General features: G+C 33.7%; 1 protein-coding gene across 2 annotated transcripts; it reads right to left on the reverse strand.

Moving 5' to 3' along the window:
- Positions 1-1,857: 1,857 nt before the first annotated feature.
- Positions 1,858-18,095, reverse strand: CSN1S1 (casein alpha s1). 2 transcript variants are annotated; one of them, XM_008541732.2, is made up of 19 exons: positions 18,049-18,095; positions 16,569-16,631; positions 14,918-14,950; positions 14,426-14,446; positions 14,034-14,072; positions 12,939-12,962; positions 12,811-12,852; positions 11,565-11,588; positions 10,479-10,511; positions 9,656-9,679; positions 9,513-9,557; positions 8,616-8,657; positions 7,496-7,513; positions 6,988-7,020; positions 6,063-6,089; positions 5,079-5,102; positions 4,112-4,269; positions 3,440-3,483; positions 1,858-2,249 (listed from the first exon to the last, which is right to left on the reverse strand). In XM_008541732.2, coding segments are annotated over exons 2-18 (639 nt in total). In that variant the 5' UTR covers positions 16,620-16,631; positions 18,049-18,095; the 3' UTR covers positions 1,858-2,249; positions 3,440-3,482. The 2 variants fall into 2 exon arrangements, with proteins under 2 accessions (XP_008539954.2, XP_008539955.2); XM_008541733.2 differs by lacking the exons at positions 6,988-7,020; positions 18,049-18,095 and adding an exon at positions 12,270-12,293 and having other exon boundaries at positions 1,871-2,249; positions 9,513-9,554; positions 16,569-16,619.
- Between the last annotated feature and the right edge of the window lie 5,064 nt (positions 18,096-23,159).

Here is a 23,159-nt window from a genome sequence, read left to right on the forward strand (position 1 = left end):
TATGTGTCAGGCTCTAGAAGGCAGTTTGGTAGCCATAATGAAAAGGGAAATATCAAAAATATCCACAGATAGTTATGTTTAATCCTAATGACCCATCACCTGTCCATGTCTGCAGACAAAGCATGGATGACAATCCTTTAACTTTTCCCGTGAAGAATGGACTTTTATAAAAGTCTTTCCTGACTAACTACATTTGACTGAGAACTCTAGTGGGGGGCACGGAGTAATTGAAATTGCATTTCTGACCTCAGGGAAAAATGGAAGGAGCCTGGTGTCCCTAAATCAAGTGATAGCAGGCAAATTCCCGAAGAAAAGTGATATTAAAATTTTCAGAGGTGTAGTGTAGGGAGTAATTATTGCATGAGAAATGATCAAACCAGAAGAGATCTCTGTATAAGGCTAATTATTATATTCCTAGGGAAAAATTTAATGGCAGTCCTACCAGGGTTATTTTTGATATGTAAATATAAATATATTCCTGTGAACAGATTATGTTTGGTGAGTAGAATTCTAGCTAGAGCTACCATCGGAGGGAGTGATGACTCACCCTACCTCCAATTTCTGAATAGGAATCAGTTTATGCATCTATATCCTTTGAATGAAGGGAAAGTCAAAGTTCTACAGAAAGGATCCTATTGTAACTTTCTATTTCCAGCCCGGGTCCTTGCTTCTGACCTATGAGCTTTTGGGCATTTACCTGGAGAAGGAGAGCTATATGATTTTCTTATAGACTTTTGGATCCATGCTCTGTCTTACCACTTATTACTTGGAATGGAGAATGTCCTAATGATCTGTTGTTCATGTTGGAATTCCTTTGAGTCAACTAATAACTAGTGTTACCGTCAGAGTTTGCCTCCTTTTAAGTCTAGTGATAGTCTAAACTGTTCATGCTAAATCCTTGGTTCAGACTATAGTTTGAATAGATATACTTCGAAATTGGTCTAATCGCCATATAACCTCCCCAACGTATGGAGTAAGAAGGCAAAAAACAGTGAATAGAAATTATGACTCACTGAAGGCTCAGATGATGGTTAGCACTATTTACCAATAGAATATTTTTAATTAAGGTATGTACAATTTTTTTGGACATAACATTATGGCACACTTAACAGATTGCAGTATAGTATAAACATAACTTTTTGTTTATTGATTTATTATTTTATTATTTTTTGGTGAGGAAGATTAGCCCTGAGCTAATGTCTTTGGTAATTGTCCTCTATTTTGTATGTGGGACACCTTCACAGCATGGCTTGATGAGTGGTATGTATGTTTGCGCTCAGGATCCAAACCTGCGAACACTGGGCCACCAAAGCGGAGCCTGTAAACCTAACCACTGTGCCACTGGACCCTAAACACAACTTTTATATGCATTGGGAAACCAAAAAATTTGTGTGACTAGATTTATTGCAATATTTGCTTTATTATAGTGGCCTGGAACTGAACCCACAATATATCTTAGATATACCTGTATTATCTAATCTACCTAGCTATAAACTCAGAGTATAATCAGGTGGATTGGGCCCACATAAATCCTGATGGCATAAGTAAACTGAATAACCAAGTCATTCAAATTCCCAGCGTGCCCACAACTGCCACACTGCTGTTCCTCTCGGCAGCAGACTTATGTCCTCATGGGAAATAGTCTACAAACAGCTGATTTCAAGTAAAAGATCTTGGACCCATTTTACAATCTACCTGCCTCTGCCAGAAGTGAACATTTAAAAATTTTTTCATTAAAATATGATTGAACGTGTCGTAAGAAATTTAGTGAAAACAAAATGTTACATACACACTTAAAGACTCTTAACAGGATTATGAAACACTTCTGAATGAAATAATTACAGAAAATAGGTATTATGCATTAAAATATAATTTATTCTAAAGAAGAAAAGAATCTCAGTCACTGCTCACAATTATTTGAAATGATGACACTTACAGAAGAAGCAATTTAAAGACTTTTCAAACAAAATTCCCATATAGAAACTCAGTAAAGACTTTTATACACTCTGATTCAGTGACCTTCATACTGGCATAATACAACTGGAATTCAGACGATAAACTGTACAGGAAAATTTAACTTAAAGAAAAGGAAGATATGCTATCTAATATACAGAAGAGAACTCAGGAAGAAAGATTACCCTCAATTTGGGATTGTCCTACTCTAAAATAACAGTTGAAGCCTTGGGATAGGTTGGGTTTACACGATCGACATTGAGGAGAGAAATCAAGAATGGAATTTTCAGTCACATCTGTAAAGAGAAAAAGAAATTTATGGTTAATTATACAATTGGCCCCACGTATCTGCAGGCTCCGCACCTGCAGATTCTGCATTGAGGTTTCAATCAACTGCAGATCAAAAGGCCTATGACAACTATATTTGTACTGAACATGTACAGACCTTTTTTCTTGCCACGATTCCCTAAATAATACAATATAGCAACTATTTATATAGCATTTACATTGTAGTAGGTATTACAAATAATCTAGAGATGATTTAAAATATACAGGAGGACGTGCATAAGTTAGATGCAAATACTATGGCATTTTATATAAAAGACTTGAGCATCTGCAGATTTTGGTATCTTCAGGGGGTCCTGGAACCAATCCCCCGCAGATACTGAGGGACGACCATATTACCTATTTTTGAGGGAAAGAGACACTCTCATGATACGATATATTTTAATTGTCATTTTCTCGTCATCTTAAGACAAAGAACGCAATGTTATTTGTGTTTTCCTGTTACTGACATACATACATTGCTCCTGATTTTTAAGTTTCAGAGACAATTTATTACTAGATAGTATTCTCTTGTACAGTAACATAGAAAATATGGAAAAACAATTAGAAAAAAAGCTTCCACATAGGTCAGAGGTTTATTGTTTTCCTTAGTTTGATCTGTTGGAAGAGAAGTTTCTACCGTTGGAAAGGGAAATCACACATGCATGCATGCACACACACACATGCACATGCACACTTAGAGAAACTGGAGCAATTAGGAGTCCAATACAGTGGAGGAAGGTAATGATAAATCTGTAGATGTTTCAGTCAGTTTGCCTGTTGACCGACAAAACTTGGTATTACTATGTAACTTGCTAAGGATTTCTATTGCAGTGGTCATAAAGACCAGGATCCCACTGTTGGGTTCACCAGAGTCTCAAAGTCACATCCTTCATAGAAAATTAGTATCATTCACACTCCTATACTTGTAGAAGAGTTAATATATTATATTAGTTAAAATTAGGTAATTTTTAAGTTGATATTTAAACATAGTATTATTCTGAAACAATTCTGAATGTCTAAGCCAATTTAATTATTATCTCAGTCCAAATGTGTCCATAAATAGCTAGAATTCAGGCAAAAAACATAACAAAAATATCTTTGTACTTAGTCCTCATATGGAAATGGGATTAATGGTTAGACAGGTAATTTCCAAACTTACCAAGGGCCATAATTGTGGAGTTTCTGAGAATTCACTTAATCCTTCTGAAGGAACAAAAATTGTTAAAATCATATGATGAAGGCAATCAGCGATAAAACTTTACTAAGTCAAGAAAAAAACTTGCTGCTACTTATTGTCTATTTTCTCCGCACTATACTTAACAAAGCTTATTACATTTAATCACCTTCAGAGTTATGAAACATAAGCATCTTTATATTATTTCAAGTAAGCAAAAAGGTCAGAACTTGAATTTAAGACTACTGGATGCCAAAATCTGTGCTCTAGTCTGCACACTGTATCCTTATGTATATCACAGGTATAACCAGAAGGAAGGCATTTAAAGACTAGTAAAAGTGCCAGGAGGATAAAGTTGAATTATATGTCAGAACTCTTAATATTTTTGATTTGAAGAGAAGTTTTTTCTCCTCATCAGATTGAATTTCACTTATAAAATGGATAGCACTGCTCACACGTTCCTGATTAATGGATTAACATTAGCCATAGATGTCAGAAAGTATTATCAATTTTCCACATCAGAAAACTCTAGTATGAGGCACTAAGCATTGATTTGCCAAGTTTATTCTAAATCTGTTTTTATGGTATGTTCTGTAAGTGATTTTCTTTTATTGCCTTTGGTAGAACACCAACATACAGTAATTTAAATAAACTTACCACCACTCTGGTATAATGTCAGTTTTTTCCGAGTTCTCAGAGGCAATGAGTTTGGCAGTGTCATGGAATGGTGAGTAAGCAACATGTTGCATGATTTGCGCAGGATGAAACCAAGCAGCATAGGGATAGACATCAAGCTGGTAGGATGGTTGGAAAGGCTAGACGGAAGGACCATTGAAAAGTAACAGTGTATGAGCAACTGCTGTTTTGAATCTCTGAAAATGAATCATTTCATTCATTTCTGATATGGCTATTAGCATCACAAAAGATAATTCCTCTGTGAAGGAAAAGGAGAAATCAAACTCCTCCATGATGGATCATGGTGAAGAAACTTTCAGAAGGGGGCCTTTTAGGGTACCTGAGGAGCAATGAATAAATCCCTTCTTTAGATCACTATTCAATATTGAACTCCAAGAACCTACATTACTAGCACAAGCCCAACTACCAGACCCCAGAATAAAGTGTAGTGTGAATTTAATTATTATATAATTTATAGATTCATGAGCATTTGGACTGGAAAGGACAATTTTTGCCATTTAGGTCTACACTTTAATTTTCCCTGAAAACAGTGACATCAAAGGAAGGGTCCCAACCCAGGGTCAATAGAGCTGGCTTTCAGAAATACCAGGAATAGAGAGAAAATGATTCTTTAATTCCTAGCCCGGTGCTTCTGCTGACCCACGGAGTTTTGGTGCCAAAACATTATTTTCCTTTCTAAAATTTTGAAATAGCTGCCTCTGTTAATCTATCATGACATTTCACTTTTTATGTTATGTATTAACGTAATTCTTTATATATTTAGATAGAAGGTATGTGTTCTTTGCTGGAATTAGAAAAAAAAAATGAAAGCATTTCAAGTTTTGCTACGTTTACCTGACTATGTGAAGATTAAAAGAGGTGTAATATGTGAGATCCTTTTCTGTGAAATCATTTAGATAAAAAAATTAAGTATAATAAAATTAATCACCTCAAGGTAGAAGTAGGCCTGTTCCTTAATAGAGAGAGAGAAAAAAATTAGTTTTGTGACTTAAATCCAATTGAATATCATGATAGACTAGGTTACTACTATTAAACACTCTCATTAAGAAAAAAGTACATATATAGTTATCACCGTCTTTTTTTAGAATTACACGGAAAGTTTAGGCTAGCGTACTCTTTGGAGCTCAAATAAAGTGAATACTTTCCTTTATTTTCCTCTGATTTTGGCAAAGGAGTGATTACAGAATTTTACAATAAATTGAGAGTAAAATCTGATACCCTGTAGGAACCATTATCATAAAATTGATTGATGACCTCATTGTTTTAAATCTTGAGGAAAAGCTTCTCTCCCTAATCACATTCATATAGAGAAAACTCCGTGGTTTTCTTTACATGATTTTTTTTAAATTGGCATGACATATATAAGTTGAACCATCAATGGACCAAAGTCACTGAATTGAATGCACAGTTACTACCTTTAAAAGTGAAGACACAAAAACACAGTGCAAAAATCAGGCTATGGGAGTTTGGGGAGGAAATAAATTGATAGATCCATGTGAGAAAGCAAAGCTTAAAGAGAACATACAATTCATTCAAGGTCATGTGATTAGAAGGTGGCAGACCTAAGACTTAAAACTCAAGTTATTTCTACTGCACAGTACTATAAAGGTCAAATTTCACAGCATGAATAGCCAGTAGGAATTGTCCTGACTTAAAAGTTGACGAGAAGCTATCTTCACTCAGGGCCATAGAATTATTCATTCATTTTCCTTTTGCAACTTAGATCTAAACTTCGATAACGATGTTAGAACTAACACTGGAGAGTCCAACACTAGTCAACAGCTAAGAAATGCTATCATAGCGCTAGTTCATGATGTAAATAGTGCAATAGTTTCCAAAAAACAGTGAATGCTAACAGACAGTGTGGGGCAGTATTAAAACACACACACATACACACAACACACAGATTTACCTGATTCACTGCTCTCATAGGCTTTCTCTGGAAACGAAAAGAGAACAAGAGTTAACTTTCAAGGCTGAGTAAAACTTCAAAGATGGAAGAAGCAACTTATCTGAAGTCCTTTTCATGTTAGAGATTTGGAAACTGACACTAATTTTGCCAACTGCATTACCTAGAGACAATTTCTTCTAAAACATATGGAATATCCTCAACAATCTTTATAAGATTCACTAAAAAGCAAGTAGTGGTTGGAGGGCTCCATGATTCGTATGGAATTGGCCTAGCTATTCACAATAATCTGAATCGTTATGGGAGCACATATTTCACAGTAACTTATTATTGCCTTCAAAGTGGAATCAGCAGCCCCGGGGACAGTGTGGAATCAGTGGAATGTAGAGCAGAGGAAGAATCAGTTTCTGTTATGCGTTACTGACGTACTCATTTTACAGATGAGAAAACAGAGGATCAAGGAGTTTTTTGACAAAGACAGTTTCTCTCCAGATGTTTTCTTCAAAAGAAGTATCAAGTAGTATATTTCCAATATGCCTCGCTTAAGAGAGTATAATTACAACTGAGTTTGAGATCCTTAAATATTGAGAATCAAATTATAAACATAAAGATATAAAATTAAGGAATATGTTAAAAGAGAAATGAAGGTAACCATGGAGACTAACACTTCATAATGTTTATGATTATAAACGTGATGCCCACATCAGCTGAGACAGCCAGAATGGAATCGCTCCCATCCAAAGAATAGTGGTCAGTAGTTCTCATCTCTCAGATTGATTAATAGAAATCATTTCAGAAAGTTAGGAGTAAGAAATAACTGCTTGAGAAGAAAGAAATCTCTTCAATGGTGTGAAGCTATTTAAAAACAAACATATTTCAACTTCACAATATATTATTACTCTGTAATTTATTAAACAAAATCTACCACCTGGCTGTTTTCCTTCATTCTGAGAAGTTGTTCCTGCATAAAAGGAAAAACATTCTAAATTATTTAGACATCTTCTGGTACAACACATTCATTTTGCAGTGTACCAAGAGTATATCATCATCCATAAAATTCAGGATAAACTGTATTCTATGCCAGAATTACGAAAAAACATCAAAACACTTCTTATTTTCTAACTTTAGAAAATCTTCAACTAAGGCTGGACTTACTATAGTTTGGAAAAATAAAAAATTTGTAAGGTTCATACTTAAGGGGAAAATAATAGCCTACCAGTTCTCCAGGACTACCTATTTTCTGTTCATGGCTATTTATTAACCATTTATTCAAGTTGTATCTTTGGTAGATTTTAAATAAAATATTAGCAGATATAGGTGGTGGAACAAATTCTCTCTTGGAATATATTTGTATTAAAAAAAGAGGAGCACACATTATAAAAACAAAACTCATGAAGGAAATATTAAAATATTCTAGATTGAATAAATAATCTTACCTGGGCATGGATGGCTTGCTAAGGAAGAGAGAATATTTTGTTTAGTACTTTGATTTTATTAATTTATGAACAACAAACATTTGCTAGGTACCTTCATTCATTCAGGGACTACACTAAGTACTGGGGACACAGCTATGAAGTGTGATGAACACTATTATCAGGTAATTTCTTAGATCGGTAATGATGAATTCCAGTGGAGTACTGATATATTTAAATTTATTTGGACTGTACTGTATTTTAAAAACAAGCAACTTGGAAACTGAAACAAAAAGGGTAACAATGGGAGCCCAAATTAAATTCATTACTGACTTTCCTCTTCCTACACTGATAGAAGAAGAAAATGTAAAAAATGTAATTTTACTAAATTAGGATAGGCCTTTTCCCTAAAGTCCTAATTAAACCAAATTTATTTGCAGCAATTAAAAGAAAGGTTTTTATAGTCTGGGGAATGTGGGCAGGAAGAGAAGGAATGAACATTTTACTGGACTTGCAACAAGTGAGAGTCTGAGCTAGCTGAGGAGGAGATTACTTATTCAATATTCAAAATAACACCAGGAGGTGAGTATAACTATATTTCCATTTCATACATAAAGTACCAGGGCCAGAGACAATTAGATCAACCTGTCCATTCTTTCCTAGAGAGTTTTGTCAAAAGCATTCAAACATTTAGGATTCCTGATTCTTTTAGAGTCTACCTTGATTCCCTAATTGGAAAGTTTATTTGGCATATCTGTGCTTTCACAAGCGGACATATTTACGGAATCCTACCCAGGACTGAATTTGGGAAAATAAACACATGATAAATTCCTAAACATAGTGCAACATCAGGGAGGCTATAAAAGGATTTGATGTAGAACATAATGAAAGTAAATTTCTCCCTGATTAGGAATTATGGATGTTACATACAACGTTAGTCTAGGCATAAATAGAAACAGTGGCTCTGATAATAAATATATAGGCAATCATATGAATAACTTGTCAATTATTATTAATGGTCAAGGCTAGACTAAATAATTTATTGAGAAAAAAGAAAACATATTTAGAAGTGGACCTGATTTAAAATTTAATGTATTTTAATTCTGCAGAATACGATTTTGTATTATAATAAACAAAATATTACCAGCTGGAGTTGGTTGTATTTGCTCAGTCTGCGAAGCTGTTCCTATTCAAAAGGAAAAATATTCTCAATTGCTTGGATACCATTCAGTCCAACGCCAGCATTTTCAGATAAAGAAGCTGGAATTCTACAATGCTCTTTCTCAGAAGTAAAGAATGAGGAACTATTAATCCTACTTTAGAGTTACTTCTACCACAAATAACTTGGGCAATTCAATTATTCCTTTTTAAAACATTAGAAAAACTACTTTCTTAACTTATTTTTAACTTAAAGTAAATTACAATGCAGTCAGATATAAATGAGCATTTGGGCAATTTTACTTACAGCATATCATATGTCAGAATGACTAAAAAAATTGAAAATCATTTCTGCTTTCTGACTGAAGATATAACGTTGGTCAAATTAAATCAGAATATTAAATGAAAATGATGATGCTTCTGATAATAGCCACATTTATTGAGATTTTACGTTGTGTTATGGATTGTATTAATTGCTTTGTATCATTGAATATTTATTATTGTTATTACCATTTTAAAATTTTGGTTATAGACTCATAGCAGATAAGTAAATTGTCTGATATCACATGCTGGTAAAAAGTAGAGCTTAGATTTAAACTCAAGTCTGGCCAAATCTATAGACAGCCATTGAAATACTATGCTATTCAGATCCCCAAGGAGACTGTGAAATACAGATATTCAACTGAAAGCATGAATTAAATACCTGGGATAAAAAAGTTAGTTTTATTTTCAGAGGGCAATCTGTAACATCTAGAGTCTGTCGGATTTCTTACTATGGATTAAAGTTTAGCAGATACTGAGAAGGAGAAATAATTTAGCAATACAACATTCTTACTCATTCCTTAGTACATTTGTCTTTGATAAACTTTTAATGAAATTTTACCAGAGTGTGTTGGTAGAGCATGTCTTCCCTTGGAATGCGCTTCTGCTAAAAATATATATATATATATATAAAAGTTGTGTAAGTAAATTTTAACATATTCTGGATAATATTAATATATTTTAAATTTAGCAAACATATCTCACCTCAGTGTTAATGGGAACAACTTCCTTTAAAAAAAAAACACGCGCAGTGTTAGTTTTTTGACAATTTACATTTAAGATAAAAATACTAATCAACCAGACACCGTTGGCAAATAACTATGGTAAATTGATTTCAGCTACAAATTCCTGAATAACTGAAGCAAAATGAATAATTCGAGGTGCACCTTATATTCAAGGTTGCCTTTTCTCTTCTCACCGCTTTCACCAGGTAAGTTATTAAGAATGATGGAGGCGGATGTGAAGTATTCGCCTTTACCGAATTCCCAGGAACGCTACATAATCGAATTGGTTTCATTTTAGTAACTTGGATGAGGGTCTCCTCCCAAAGTCAAAGGAAGGACCCTATCACCTTCTATGCCTGCTTTCTGTTTTTTTCTGTAGGTTAACAAGAAGCAAAGGATTCGAATATCTGATTAACTTAGAATTGGTTGATTTCTACACAGGCTATAAAATGTCTACATACTTGACTGGGAAGCATAGCTGTTAATATAATTTCAATGATAAGATTGAGTTCTACCAAAATCAGAGAAGGGCAGTATAATTAGGAAAAAAAATGTTTGAGCACCACAGAAGGCCAGATAGGATTGTTTTCCCAGAAACAATTCTGCAATTTTGTTGCTGACAAATAGTTGCTTTCTTACATCTGTTGGGTTGATATTCACAGTATGTCAAAATTAAGAGAGTGTCACATACATAATGCTTTGTATAATAAAACCTTACAGGATATGTAACATTCATGGAACAACAAGCTTTCATAACTGTTTACTATAACTAGGACTCTGAATTAACCATCAGAATCGTTTACCTCGCTTGATGAAGTGCTGCTAGATTCCTGTTGCTAAGAGAAAGAAAACCAGTGTTAATGACCTTGGGACTTTTAGAATTGAAAGGAAACTAGTTCCATACATTCGTTACTGGGTTACTTATCCCTCGTTTCAGAATTGAAACAAGTGGTATGAAAAAAATTCAGGACCACTATAATGCATTTTCCTGGAGTGTCAATTTTATTTAAAATATATTGAGGGGAGAGTATAACTTACTCGATAACTTAAAAACTTTTTTATTAAAATAAACACAGGTATATGATTGAGTAGAATACAAAATGTATACAGACTTTGTGATAAAAATGAAACCCTTGAAAGAAGAGCCCTATTGAGCTGGGTTACCTAGAACCCTGGGTTAAGAGTTTATTCTCATCTACGCTTGGGGCTACTTTGATTCAAATAAACTGGAAACATTAAAATACAACAACCAGTTTCAAGATGGAACTAAAATTACATTAACCTTTAAAATACCTACCCTTGGAAATATTTAGGGTTTTTTTTACATCGTGTATGTTTATATTTACATATGGATACAATTTCTGTTCCCAAGTACCTATTTTAAAAGATTGATTTTGATATTAAACAGACTGTGCATCCCTTAAGAGGGAGACTTGATTAACCATATATTATGGGCTAGCAGATGTGTTTTCCAGATTTTTAGACTGGGTCACAAAGCCCATTGATCCTAGGTAATTGCTGCAGTAGATTCTTTCTGCTGGAGGACTATCCTCAGCATAGAAGAGAATGAGATCACACCCTGGGATGGTAGAGGCAGAGTTTTGTTAGAGTATCATGTTCCATTTTAAATGTTCATGCACATTTTGCTTTTTACTCTTTGTTTTAATAAATAAGTAATATTTTCACTGATTATCATTTAAAAGACTTAAATTCCCTTTTTCAATTTTGCCTTTATCTAGTACAACATTGTATGTTCCTGGGTATAATTCCCCTGTTTGAGAAGTTCAATCTTGCTCAACTTGAGAAGGTAGCTTTCTTAAAATAAAACATGTAGCATATACTATATATGATATGTAAGTGTAGAGTTTATTAAAATAAAAGTGTCTTACCTCAGGGTCTTCTATGAGATATTCCTTAGGAAAAGAAAAGGAAATTAATCTTATTTTTTCATGGTGGGTACTCAAATGTAAAATGATAATTATCAAATAAAATAGATGCCAAAGAAAGTAGAAAATTGAAGTAATAGCCAAGTGATAAAGGAAACAAAAGCCTGCCTACCTGGCCTGAACTAACCAAAAGATTCACCTCCCTAATCTGCACTCCAGAGTTTAAAAAAACTATTGTGGATTCTTATATGTTGTGGTAAATCAATGTAAATCATCTTACAATTTCCTCTAGCCAGTCTAACTTCTTTTTTTCTTTACTTGGCTTTTGGATATTAAGCAGGAACATTGGATTAAAGCTCGTGTGGTAGATAAAAGTGCACAAAGCGTTGGTTCTGTGAAATTTAAATACTCAAGCAAAATGGATTTTCTTCATCTAGGATGTTGTGTTCAGTTTCATAACCAGGGCCATGTAGACAATAGTGACATTATCCACAGAATTTAAGTTCAAAATATTAGCGCTGGTTTAGTTATCCAGCTAATTCTGGTCAACATGTGATATATCATTTTTTCTCTGAAATAGAGACATCTGTATTAATTTTGACTTAAGAGAATTATTTGTTCATTTTGGGTGGGGTATTTAAAGGAAATGTTTTTACTTGTTTCTTTTCTTTACACTGGATTTAATAGTTTTAAAACAAAGGATCTTACTTCAGTTGATTCATTGCTAGTGTCCTGCCAAGAAAAGACAATCGTTCAGGTATGAAGGATAGCTAAGGAGATATATTTTATATCATAAATTTTGAGCACCTTTGTGATCTCTTAATACCAAGTCTATTAAAAAATCTAGTAGACAATCCAGATTAAAAAAAATCATGCTTTAAGAAAGTGAATAATGAACTGTGACTATGTAATGTAACACGTTCTTGGAGTAGATATACTGCTTTATCTAACACCCTTGATGAACCATTCCTTCAGCTTTGGTAATTAGTGCAAACATTTGGCCAGTCCATAAATGCATTCATTCATTCATTCATACTAATGCCTTGTCTCCTCATAGTGACATAGTTAAGTCAATAAAATCAGTATTCTTTGGAATTTTCAGCAGAATTCAATAGTCATTGTGAATGTCTGACTGAAAAGTTCAAGGAAAGTATAAATTTCATATAAAAATTTTTTTTCTAAATTAAAACAATTTTCCTACTGCAAGAATACACATTTTTGCCACACTATTTTAAGAAAATTTTCATACCTTGTGTTCATCTTTCTGTTTTTCTTTCAGAAGTTCTCTCTGCTAAAACCAATAAAGTGTAGCTTGTAAAATACATTTTTAAAATGACAAACTTTTCAAATGATTTAAATATCATTGATATTCCTTACCCTGTTCAGTTCATTGATGTACTCCTTAGGGATAGAAAAGAAGACAGAATCATCATTAGTGAAGAGCGACACAGACAAATGGAAATCTATGAGAAAGCATACCTTACATTGTGCTGCTGCAAATTAAAACATAAATGTGTTTGTCGTGAATGCACTAATATTTCTTGCTAAGTCATTTCTAACATTGTGTCTCTTTGCTAAGCTTTCTTTGCTTAAGCTGTCAGTATGTAAATGTGTGCTTAAAAATATTTTAAAATTGGGGCCAGCCCAGTGGCATAGTGTTTAAGTTTATGGGCTCCACTTTGGTGGCCCAGGGTTCGTGGGTTCAGATCCCAGGCATAGACATACACCCTGCTCATCAGGCCATGCTGTGGTGGCATCCTACATACAAAATAGAGGAAGATTGGCACAGATGTTAGATCAAGGCCAATCTTCCTTACCAAAAAACGAAAAAAAATTTTTAATTATTTTCCACTGAATATTGTTATCTTTCACATTACTTTGGTCATAGTTCTGAGTTCTCTTGATTTCCTCTGTCTGATTCAATAAACCTACTGTCTATTTCCATAAAAAAGCAATAAAGAATTGGACAGCACAGCACTTGCTTCCCTTTGTTAACTCTACAATATATCTCATGGAGACTTTCTTACCTCTCTTGGTGTATGCTACAAAAAAAAAATTATGTTAAAAATAATTCAGACAAGTTGGGTTACCTATCAAATCTTTTAAATAGTGACCTTGAAGTAAAATTTCTATTTGACAGTTAAGTCACAAAATGATAGAAAATACAACATATTCAGGGTACTATTTAGAGACAGGGAGCACTCCATTAAAATGAACATGGAAATTATAAAGTTCTACATAGATTTTGCAAAGGAAAGCACAAGTACTTTGCAAAGAGGTAATATACAGGTGCAAATTAAAACTTAAAGCAGCTCTTTAATACTTGTATATCTGGTTTTCACATTCTTTGTGGATCCCTGGGTGAGCGAGTAAAGAAGTTTGATCAAGTCAAGTGAAAAGACACGTTACAACAAAAATTAATTTTCTCAGAAAAATACATTTGTCTTTCAAGAAGAAGTGGATAACACTTACTAGAGCAAAACTGGGAAACTTTCTTTCTTTGAGGACTTTCTGTAGAAATTAAATTGCGAATTATAAAAATCAAAAAGATACCAAAGAAAAGAAGTACGTATTTCCATTTAGACACAAATTCTCCATTTAATTAGTAAGCCATATTATGTCTTACGTAAAAGAAAAGATAATTAGTTTAGTTTTATGATCTAATTTTAAAATCTATAGGAGATATCCTATTTCATCTCTTCTTTACCGGGCCTAGAGATTTAGTAAGTCCATGTTTAATAAAATGTCAAAGGAGGAATCGAACACGCATTTAATGAAAACAGAGAATTCAACATTCATTATAGTTAACTGACAGAGAGAGTGTGTGGGGTGAGGTTGGGGGGAGTGGATAGAAAAAGCCTTACCTCTCTACTGTCCTGTTTATTCTGCAAAAAATTGAAAAAAAAAGGATATTAATTTAACTAGTGGGCAGAGTGGATGATTATGACTCTTGTAGAAGTGTGTGGTAGAGGTATCTAATTTAAGATTCAACGTGTGAAATGAGACCAAGTTATAAATCATGTTTGAGTACAAGTGAGAGAGATAGAAAGAAGCAAGAATACATTAAAATAAACCGTGTTAACATGTTCTGTTTAGTGAACTATTTCTCTTGAATAATAATGTTTTTATTAACTATAAATATTTATATAAATCCATGTGCCCTCCTCTCTGAGAAGTGTTGTGAGAACAAACCTATATTTGCCAGTACTTGAACTGAATATATTATACCTCAGTGAGTGTGAAACTGGCTGTTTTATAGAGAAAGAAGAACCAGGGCTAGTGGCTGCGTGTTATCAGCACATCGCTTAAGTTCCACAATTAGAGCTAGCCCTTGGAACATAGACTAGAATACTCACCTGAATGATTTCTGGCTGTCTATGAGGAAGTTTCTGTGAAAAACAATGCAAGAATTGGAAAACAAAACAACAAAACAAAACAAAATCAAAATATAATAACATCACTATACACATATAATACTATGAATTTTAACATTACTATTTAAGAAAGGTGTGTATTTTAATAGCTAAATTTGTCAGAGACCAAGTTTCCCTTGGAACAAAAAGGAAAAAAAAGAACCATAATTTTGTATTGATAAATATGAAGGCAAAAATGGTTAATTATTTCCTCTCTTTAGAGTATGGCAGAGAATTGAGAAAACTATGTAAAAAAGACTAAAAGAAAAAAAAGACATTTTGTTAGTTTGAATTAATCCAGAATAGTAAAGAAGTTATTTAGTTCTCTGAATAATTTATTTCACATGATAGTTCTAAAGGTGATTTTAAACCTTTATAAATTTTTGGAGCAAAATGTATACTTTCCTAGAAGAATGTTGTCTGGATTTTATTTTTATCATTAATTAAATTATATAAAAATTTATCTCAATCTGCATTTTGACTGTGGAGATAAGACTTAGGCTTGTTAAGTGATGGCATAAAAAAGAAAATGAATGTTTTGTTTGGAACAGGGGCATAGAATCTATTCTGGGGAAACTTTATCCATTTCAAATTGTAAAAGGACAAGATAAGAACTACTCCAACGACACATTTCTGAGGAACTTGGACCTTGGACCTTTTTTGTCGTTTATAATCTGTGATTTCTTTCTATTGGTGCTTAGGTTGCAGCATAAACAAAACGCTATTGGTTAAGAAGTTGTTTCTGGTGAGTTTGCGTCACGCAAATGGGGTTTTAGAGAATAAAATTCTCATCAATGCAAACAATAGAATATCTCAACATTTCAGAAACTTTTGCTTCTGTATGAAATAGTTTCAACTTCCAGATATCCCAGATTATTATTTGCTCTTAATTGTTTTCTGGTCAGATGATTCCCGTTTATTCCTCTCACCTTCATTAGCTTCACATCTCAAGGGAACAGAATACGTTTTTGTTTCACATAACTGTCTAAATAGTTTTTTTTGTTTTTATTTCTTGGAAGAAAGGTTATTTTAATTTATATTATGTAGTTTCACTGTCTACAGTGACCATAATAACTTGATCTCTGAATCAGCAAAATGAGCGCAGTTTTCTATGCCTTGGGAAAAAATTGGTTGACTCAAGCCATCTCAAAAGAGGATTTAACTCAAATAAAGTTCCAAAAGTAGGATTCACTGGAAAATTGGCTTTATGTTACATTAGTAAGAAAATATTGGACACTTATTATATGTCTACAAGTATGCTAATTCTCTATGAACCCAGGCAAAGAGCTTAATTTTAATTTTTGATGCCGTTATTGTGTTGTGCAATACCGTATTTATCTCTTCTTAATTTTTTTTTATTGTGAGGTGCTTGTATTTCAAGTCAGGCATTTTTTTTGGAGTTAAGGCTCTGAATGGGCTACGTAATGATGATTAAAATATGAAGCATTTCTACAGTTTCAGTGTCAAGACTCTAATAGCTAATTAGTCATTAACCAGTGATTTAAAATTATTATTCTCAGTATCTCGTATCAGATGAGATATCAGGCCATATACATCAAGAATCTAGAACTTCTAAATTCTCCTCTGTACTCACAGGCCTGGCAAGAGCAACAGCCACAAGGCAGGTAAGGATGAGAAGCTTCATGCTTGTCAAGGCCTGTATAAAAGGGGAAAAATTTCAAAAGTTAGCCTACAACAAAATTTATTCCATGAAAGAGAAAATCTTTGACTTTTCTAACAACAGAGCATACTGTGATAAAAGCAGCTTCATTTTAGAAGTAGTATTTTTATTAACCTACAATTTTTAATTTTTCTACTCAGTATAAATGTTTATTATTCTAGTTATCTTTCTTAGTGCTTATATTATTTAGAAAAACCAATTTCTTACCAATAATTTTATTCACCAACACTCTAAAACAGAACGTTTGATTCGGGAAGTGGTAATATGGTTTTGTCAGAGGAATACGGGAGCATCAATATTTAAATACAGTTAAAAAAAAATGTTTCTTCCTAGATCATCTGATTTGCTAATGTGAGTAATAAACTAAACTCCACTGAGAACTGGTGTTTAATTTCACCTGAAATATTTTGAAAATGTTTTTTTCCTTTAAGTCTATTTGAGAGCATCATGCTCTTTCAAAGTCTTCATGAAAAATGCTATCAGTGCATTATGTAGAAACTATTAACCTCCACCAATTATTTTTTAAAAGAATTTACCTATCACTTGATGTTTTGCTACATTGATATACCCATGACATGACTATATGAAGATGATTGAATTGGACAGGATTATAAAATTCAGATGTCATATCATGTTTGATTTCTAGAGTTCCAACAAATTGCAAGAACCTAGCAATACTCACAGCTACATATGCTGGGAAAATAGTTTCCAGAGAAATTAGGAAAAAATCAGCTTATAATGCAACTTGTTCATACTTTCTCGATAAACTTATATGGCCATATTTTATACATACTGCTTCAGTTTATAAACCGTAGAAGTTAAATGCATTAGTAAAGAAGGCATATTTATAAATGCAAAATAAATTTACTATTTTTATCCGTTTGTATCCTTCTAAATATCCAAATTTATCTTTACTAAAGTAGTCATTTATATCTAATTGCTTACTATTGACATACCCAAATAGATTTAATTTTGTCAACTAAACGACATGGAATAAAAATGGCCTTGAAACATTCTACCAAATGTCTTTATTATGGTAATTACAGAAATCAAAAATCATTTTGCACAACAACTCTCCAGAGAATTGGGCAAAAATAATTCAAATTATCTTACCACAAGTCTATTGAAATTATGTATCTACTTTTTCAGTATATGAGATTTTAGTTACCAAATCATAAAAATAGGATTTGGCCTTTATAAAACTATATTTCTTTTTCACCTAAACTTCTGAGATCGTATCAACATTTGCAAATGCATTTTTAAGCTATCACTATATCATAAGAAGGTATTAATATTTGCAAATAAATAGAAAAGTTACAAGTGCATCTTAATGAAGAGTGAAAGATTAGGCACTGTGAAATCATAGTAATTTTGCCATATGTAAACACAATACCTTGAACCCAAGATTGGGAAGAAGAAGCAAGCTGCGTTGATGATCAAGGTGATGGCAGTTCTCTTTCTTTCACAGCTATTTAAACCCAGTGATTAGTAAAATGTTAATTTGGTGGTTTCAATTCAACCAATAGGTTTACGTAAATTCTAAGAATCCTCCCAAATAGGAAATTAATTTTCTGTCTAATTCCTCTCCCAAGAAATTCTGAGGAGAGTTTTCAACAAAGAAATGATTCGTACTATGATAACAAGATTATACAGGAAATGGAATGACATTCTTTAAAATTAAAATACAAAAATTTCTAGATTTATAGTTATTATAGGAACATGATTTTATGCTAAATGGATAATTGGAAAGACAAATACAAGCACACCTTGTGTTATTATGCTTCATTTTATTGTGCTTCATAGATATTGTGTTTTTCACAAATTCAAGCTTTGTGGCAGCTCTGTGTCAAGTAAGTCTATTGGCACCATTTTTCCAACATAATTGGCTCACTTTGTGTTGCTGTATCAAATTTTGTTAATTCTCACAATACTTCAAACTTTTTGATTATTATTATATTTGTTTTGTATTTCAAACTTTTTGATTATTTTATCTGTTTTTGTGATCTGTGACCAGTGATCTTTGATGTTACTATTGTAATTGTTTTGGGGCACCATGAATGGTGCCATATAAGGTGACAAACTTAATCAATAAATGTCGTATGTGTTTTGACTGCTCCACTGCCGGGGCAATCCCCCATCTCTCTCCCTCTCCTCAGGCCTCCCTAATCCCTGAGACACAACAATATTGAAATTAGGCCAATTAATAAGCCTACAATGGCCACTAAGTTTTCAAGTGAAAGGAAGTGTTAGATGTTTCGCACTTTAAATCAAAAGCTAGAAACGATAAAGCTCAGTGAGGAAGGTGTATTGAAAGCCTAGATAGGCTGAAAGGTAGGCTTCTTGCACCAAACAGTTAGCCAAGTAGTGAATGCAAAGGAAAAGTTCTTGAAGGAAACCAAAAGTGCTGCTCCAGTGAACACATGAATGATAAGAAAGTGAAACAGCCTTATAGCTGACACGGAGAAAGTTTTAATAATATGGACAAAAGATCAAACCAGCCACAACATTCCCTCAAGGCAAAATTTGATCCAGAGCAAGACTCTAACTCTCTCAATTCTATAAAGGCTGAGAGAGGTGACAACACTGCAGAAGAAAAGTTTGAAGCTAGCAAACTTTCATTCATGAGATTTAAGCCAGGAAGCTGTCTTCATAACCATAACATAAAAGTGCAAAATGAAGCAGCAAGTGCTGAATGTAGAAGCTGCAGCAAGTTACTCAGAAGATCTTGCTAAGATAATTAGTGAAGGTGGCTACACTAAACAATAGATTTTCAATGTAGTCGAAATAGCCTCATATGGGAAGAAGATGACATCTAGGACTTTCATAACTAGAGAGGAGAAGTCAATGCCTGTATTCAAAGTTTCAAAAGACAGGCTGATTCTCTTGTTAGGGGCTAGTGCAGCTGGTGACTTTAAGTCAAAGCCAATGCTTATTTCTCATTCTGAAAATCCTAGAGCCCTTGAGAATTATGTTAAGTCTACTCTGCCTATGTGCTATAAAGGGATCAACAAAGCCTGAATGACAGCATATCTGTTTACTACAACATGGTTTACTGAATATTTTAAGCCCAGTATTGAGACCTACTGCTCAGAAAAAAAGACTCCTTTCAAAATATTACTGCTCATTGACAATGGACCTGGTCACCCAAGAGCTCTGATGGAGGTGTACAATGAGATGAATGTTGTTTTCATGCTTGCTAACACAACATCCATTCTGCAGCCCATGGATTGAGGAGTAATTTCAACATTCAGGCCTCAATATTAAGAAATACATTTCATACAGCTATATCTGCCATAGATACTGATTCCTCTGATGGATCTGGGCAAAGTAAATTGAAAACCTTCTGGAAAGCGTTCAACATTCTAGATGCCATTAAGAACATTTATGATTCACAAGAAGAGGTCAAAATACCAATATTAATGGGAGTTTGGAAGAAGTTGATTCCAACCCTTATGGATGACTCTGAGAGGTTCAAGACTTCAGTAGAGGAGGTAACTGCAGATGTGGTGGAAATAGCAAGAAAACTAAAATTAGAAGTGGAGCCTGAAGATATGATTGAATTGCTTCAATCTCATGAAAAAATTTTAACGAATGAGGAGTTGCTTCTTATAGATGAGCAAAGAAAGTGATTTCTTGAGATGAAATCTACTCCTGGTGCAGATGCTGTAAAGATTGTTGAAATGACAACAAAGGATTTAGAATACTACATGAACTTAGTAGATAAAGCAGTGGCAGGTTTGAGAGGATTGACTCCAATTTCAAAAGAAGTTCTAGTGTGGATAAAATGCTATCAAAAGCTGTTACATGCTGAGGAGAAATTGTTCGTGAAAGGAAGAGTCAATTGATGCAGCAAACTTCATTGTTGTCATATTTTAAGAACCGCCACAGCCACTCCAACCTTCAGCAACTACCACCCTGATCAGTCAGCAGCCAGCAACATCACGGCAAGACCTTCACCAGCGAAAAGATGGCTCAATCAAGGCTCAGGTGACAGCATTTTTTAGCAACAAAGTGCTTTTTTCTTGAGGAAGATTAGCCCTGAGCTTACTGCTGCCAATCTTCCTCTTTTTGCTGAGGAAGACTGGCCCTGAGCTAACATCCATGCCCATCTTCCTCTACTTTATATGTGGGACGCCTACCACATCATGGCTTTTGCCAAGCAGTGCCATATCCGCACCTGGGATCTGAACAGGAGAACCCTGGGCCGCCGAGAAGTGGAACTTGTGCACCTAACTGCTGCAACACCAGGCCAGGCCCCAAAGTATTTTTTAACTAAGGTATGTACATTGTTTATTTAGACATAATGCTATTGCACACTTAATAGACTACAGTATAGTGTAAACATAACTTTTATGTGCCCTGGGAAACCAAAAAATTTGTGTGACTTTGTTTATTGTAATATTCACTTTATTGCAGTGACCTGGGACCAAACCTGCAATATCTCTGAGGTATGCCTATATAGCAATAAAATTACTTTTATATCTTTTGAAAAATTCAGTGCCTATGAAGGAAATTCTTCGAACAAAATAGGGTCCCTGAAAATTTTCAATTTTTGTCAACATATTGACCATGAGAAGAATTCATCATTTATTTCACCTTTTAAAACTCAATTTGTCCTCTATTATTCATAATAATTTTAATTATGTAGTTTATAATAATTTTAATGTGTTTAATTTTAATAATAGTCTAAAAATAGAGATTTGAACAGGGCCTTTGGAGTACCTGTGAGCATCGGAGACTGGGGGCCGTACCGACAAGGCTTCTTGGATAAAATAATCATAAGGCTTCTCATCAAGGGGAGCAATCAGACCTCTTCATCTTCACCATAAGAGAATCTGCCTCTTAGTGAACTTGTGTATCTACAGTGGGAATTCTCATGAACTCCAAAGCCAGATTTTTCTATCTATAATCCCCTATAGATAAGGATCAATCTCTACTTTGTCTTAATTAAGTATTGAAGATATTTAGTTAGGTTTGTATTTTTTAAGTAAATCATTCTTGTTGCAAAATATAGGTGTTCACTATAGTTTGAGAAAACATGGTTTTGTGCGTTCTTTGTAGATTTATACAATGCCAAGTTGTGCAAAATTTTAGCCTGAGTTTACTTGCTTTATCTTGATACTTTGCATTTACTGTTGTCATTTGAATTTGGTCAGTTCCAACCATTAAAATGAAGCTCAAATTTGAGACTCACAGCTAGACCATTTGTAGTCAGATGGCCCTTTGCCCAATGAGTGAAGAAAAAATGAGATTATTTACTTACCATCAATTTTCTGATGCAATAAAGTCATATGTAGGGTGAACATATAATTGATCATCCAGCAATGAACATTTATGATAATGAAAGGGTCTGCTCTTAATAATTATAATAGAACAACAAACATAAGTCAGGATTATTTTAGGCAAACCCAAGGCATGGCCACTCTAATGATTTCACAACTGGTTTTGAAAATCTAACAGAACCCCTAAACAAGTGAAAGTGGAAATAGGTCAGATAAGGCACAATTAGATGGAAAGTTTCCTTGTTTTCACCTTTTCAATATTGGAAGAATTACTTTTCTAGGATTCATACTTATTAGAAAAACTAATTAGCACAAAAATGATAGGGAACATCATCAGCAGTAGACAGAGATTTTGAAAAAAGTACTATGAGTTAAGAGGTAAACTTTACTATGCAAGGTTATGTATATTGTTGCTACATATTCTGGTCCAGACTCAAACCAACTTTGGAGGACTCATTTTGTATGAGACAGTCAATAGTTCAGAATATGACGTTTCAAAGCTAGTTTTCATAGTTCTTCTGGGAAGATTTGAGTTTTCAAGTGGTGACACTTCTAGGAAAGTGTCCTTTAATTTTATAAAAAACAGCTAGGCTTCCAGAAGGAAATATACTGAGAAATGTGAAACATATTTTTGTTTTTCTCTAGAAACCCACAAGTCATTTGGAATGTAAGAGAGGATTCACAATGGATGCTTAGTAACTGCTCTTAGGAATTGTATGAATAGAACCGTGGCACCCAAAACTAAAATAGAATTCTTTTAAGGAAGTTGTTGTCTAGTATGAATATATAATAGCACTGAAATATGGAACCGATGCTTAATTTCATGTTGTATTTAGAACAATGTCATTTTTGATTCTTTGGTGCTCTGTCAATAAGTCTCTGGAGATTTTAAATGAAACACATCGTCTAAGTAAAGTGAAATAGTGTAGTGGTTGCAGTGCAAAGCTTTGGGGTCAAATTGTAAGTTTAAATCCTGGCTCTCACTAACCTACTATGTAATCTTAGGAAGTTACTGGGCTTCAATGTTCCTCTCTGGTCAATAGCATCCACTTCCTATGTGATTGAGAGAAAAAAAATTAGGTCACACACTTAGAAGAGTGCCTGAAACAAAGTAAGTGCTCATTTAAGATTATCCATTATTGGAACATAATTTAAAAAAAACTCAACTAATTATTTTGTGTGCAAATTATCGTCCTACTTCATAGATTTATAAACTTTTAAG

Source organism: Equus przewalskii, chromosome 3 (assembly GCF_037783145.1).
Source record: "Equus przewalskii isolate Varuska chromosome 3, EquPr2, whole genome shotgun sequence".
Lineage (NCBI taxonomy): Eukaryota > Metazoa > Chordata > Mammalia > Perissodactyla > Equidae > Equus > Equus przewalskii.

What these genes read in the sequence shown, in the direction of transcription:
- CSN1S1 (XM_008541732.2), bottom strand. Translation starts at nt 16,619, where the DNA reads ATGAAGCTTCTCATCCTTACCTGCCTTGTGGCTGTTGCTCTTGCCAGG. An exon ending in TGCTCTACCAACACACTCTG is followed by an intron (nt 8,658 to 9,512) that starts GTAAAATTTCAT and finishes CCTTTTGAATAG; the next exon opens with GAACAGCTTCGCAGACTGAG. An exon ending in AGGCCTACTTCTACCTTGAG is followed by an intron (nt 4,270 to 5,078) that starts GTGATTAATTTT and finishes CCTTCCGTCTAG; the next exon opens with CCTTTCCAACCATCCTACCA.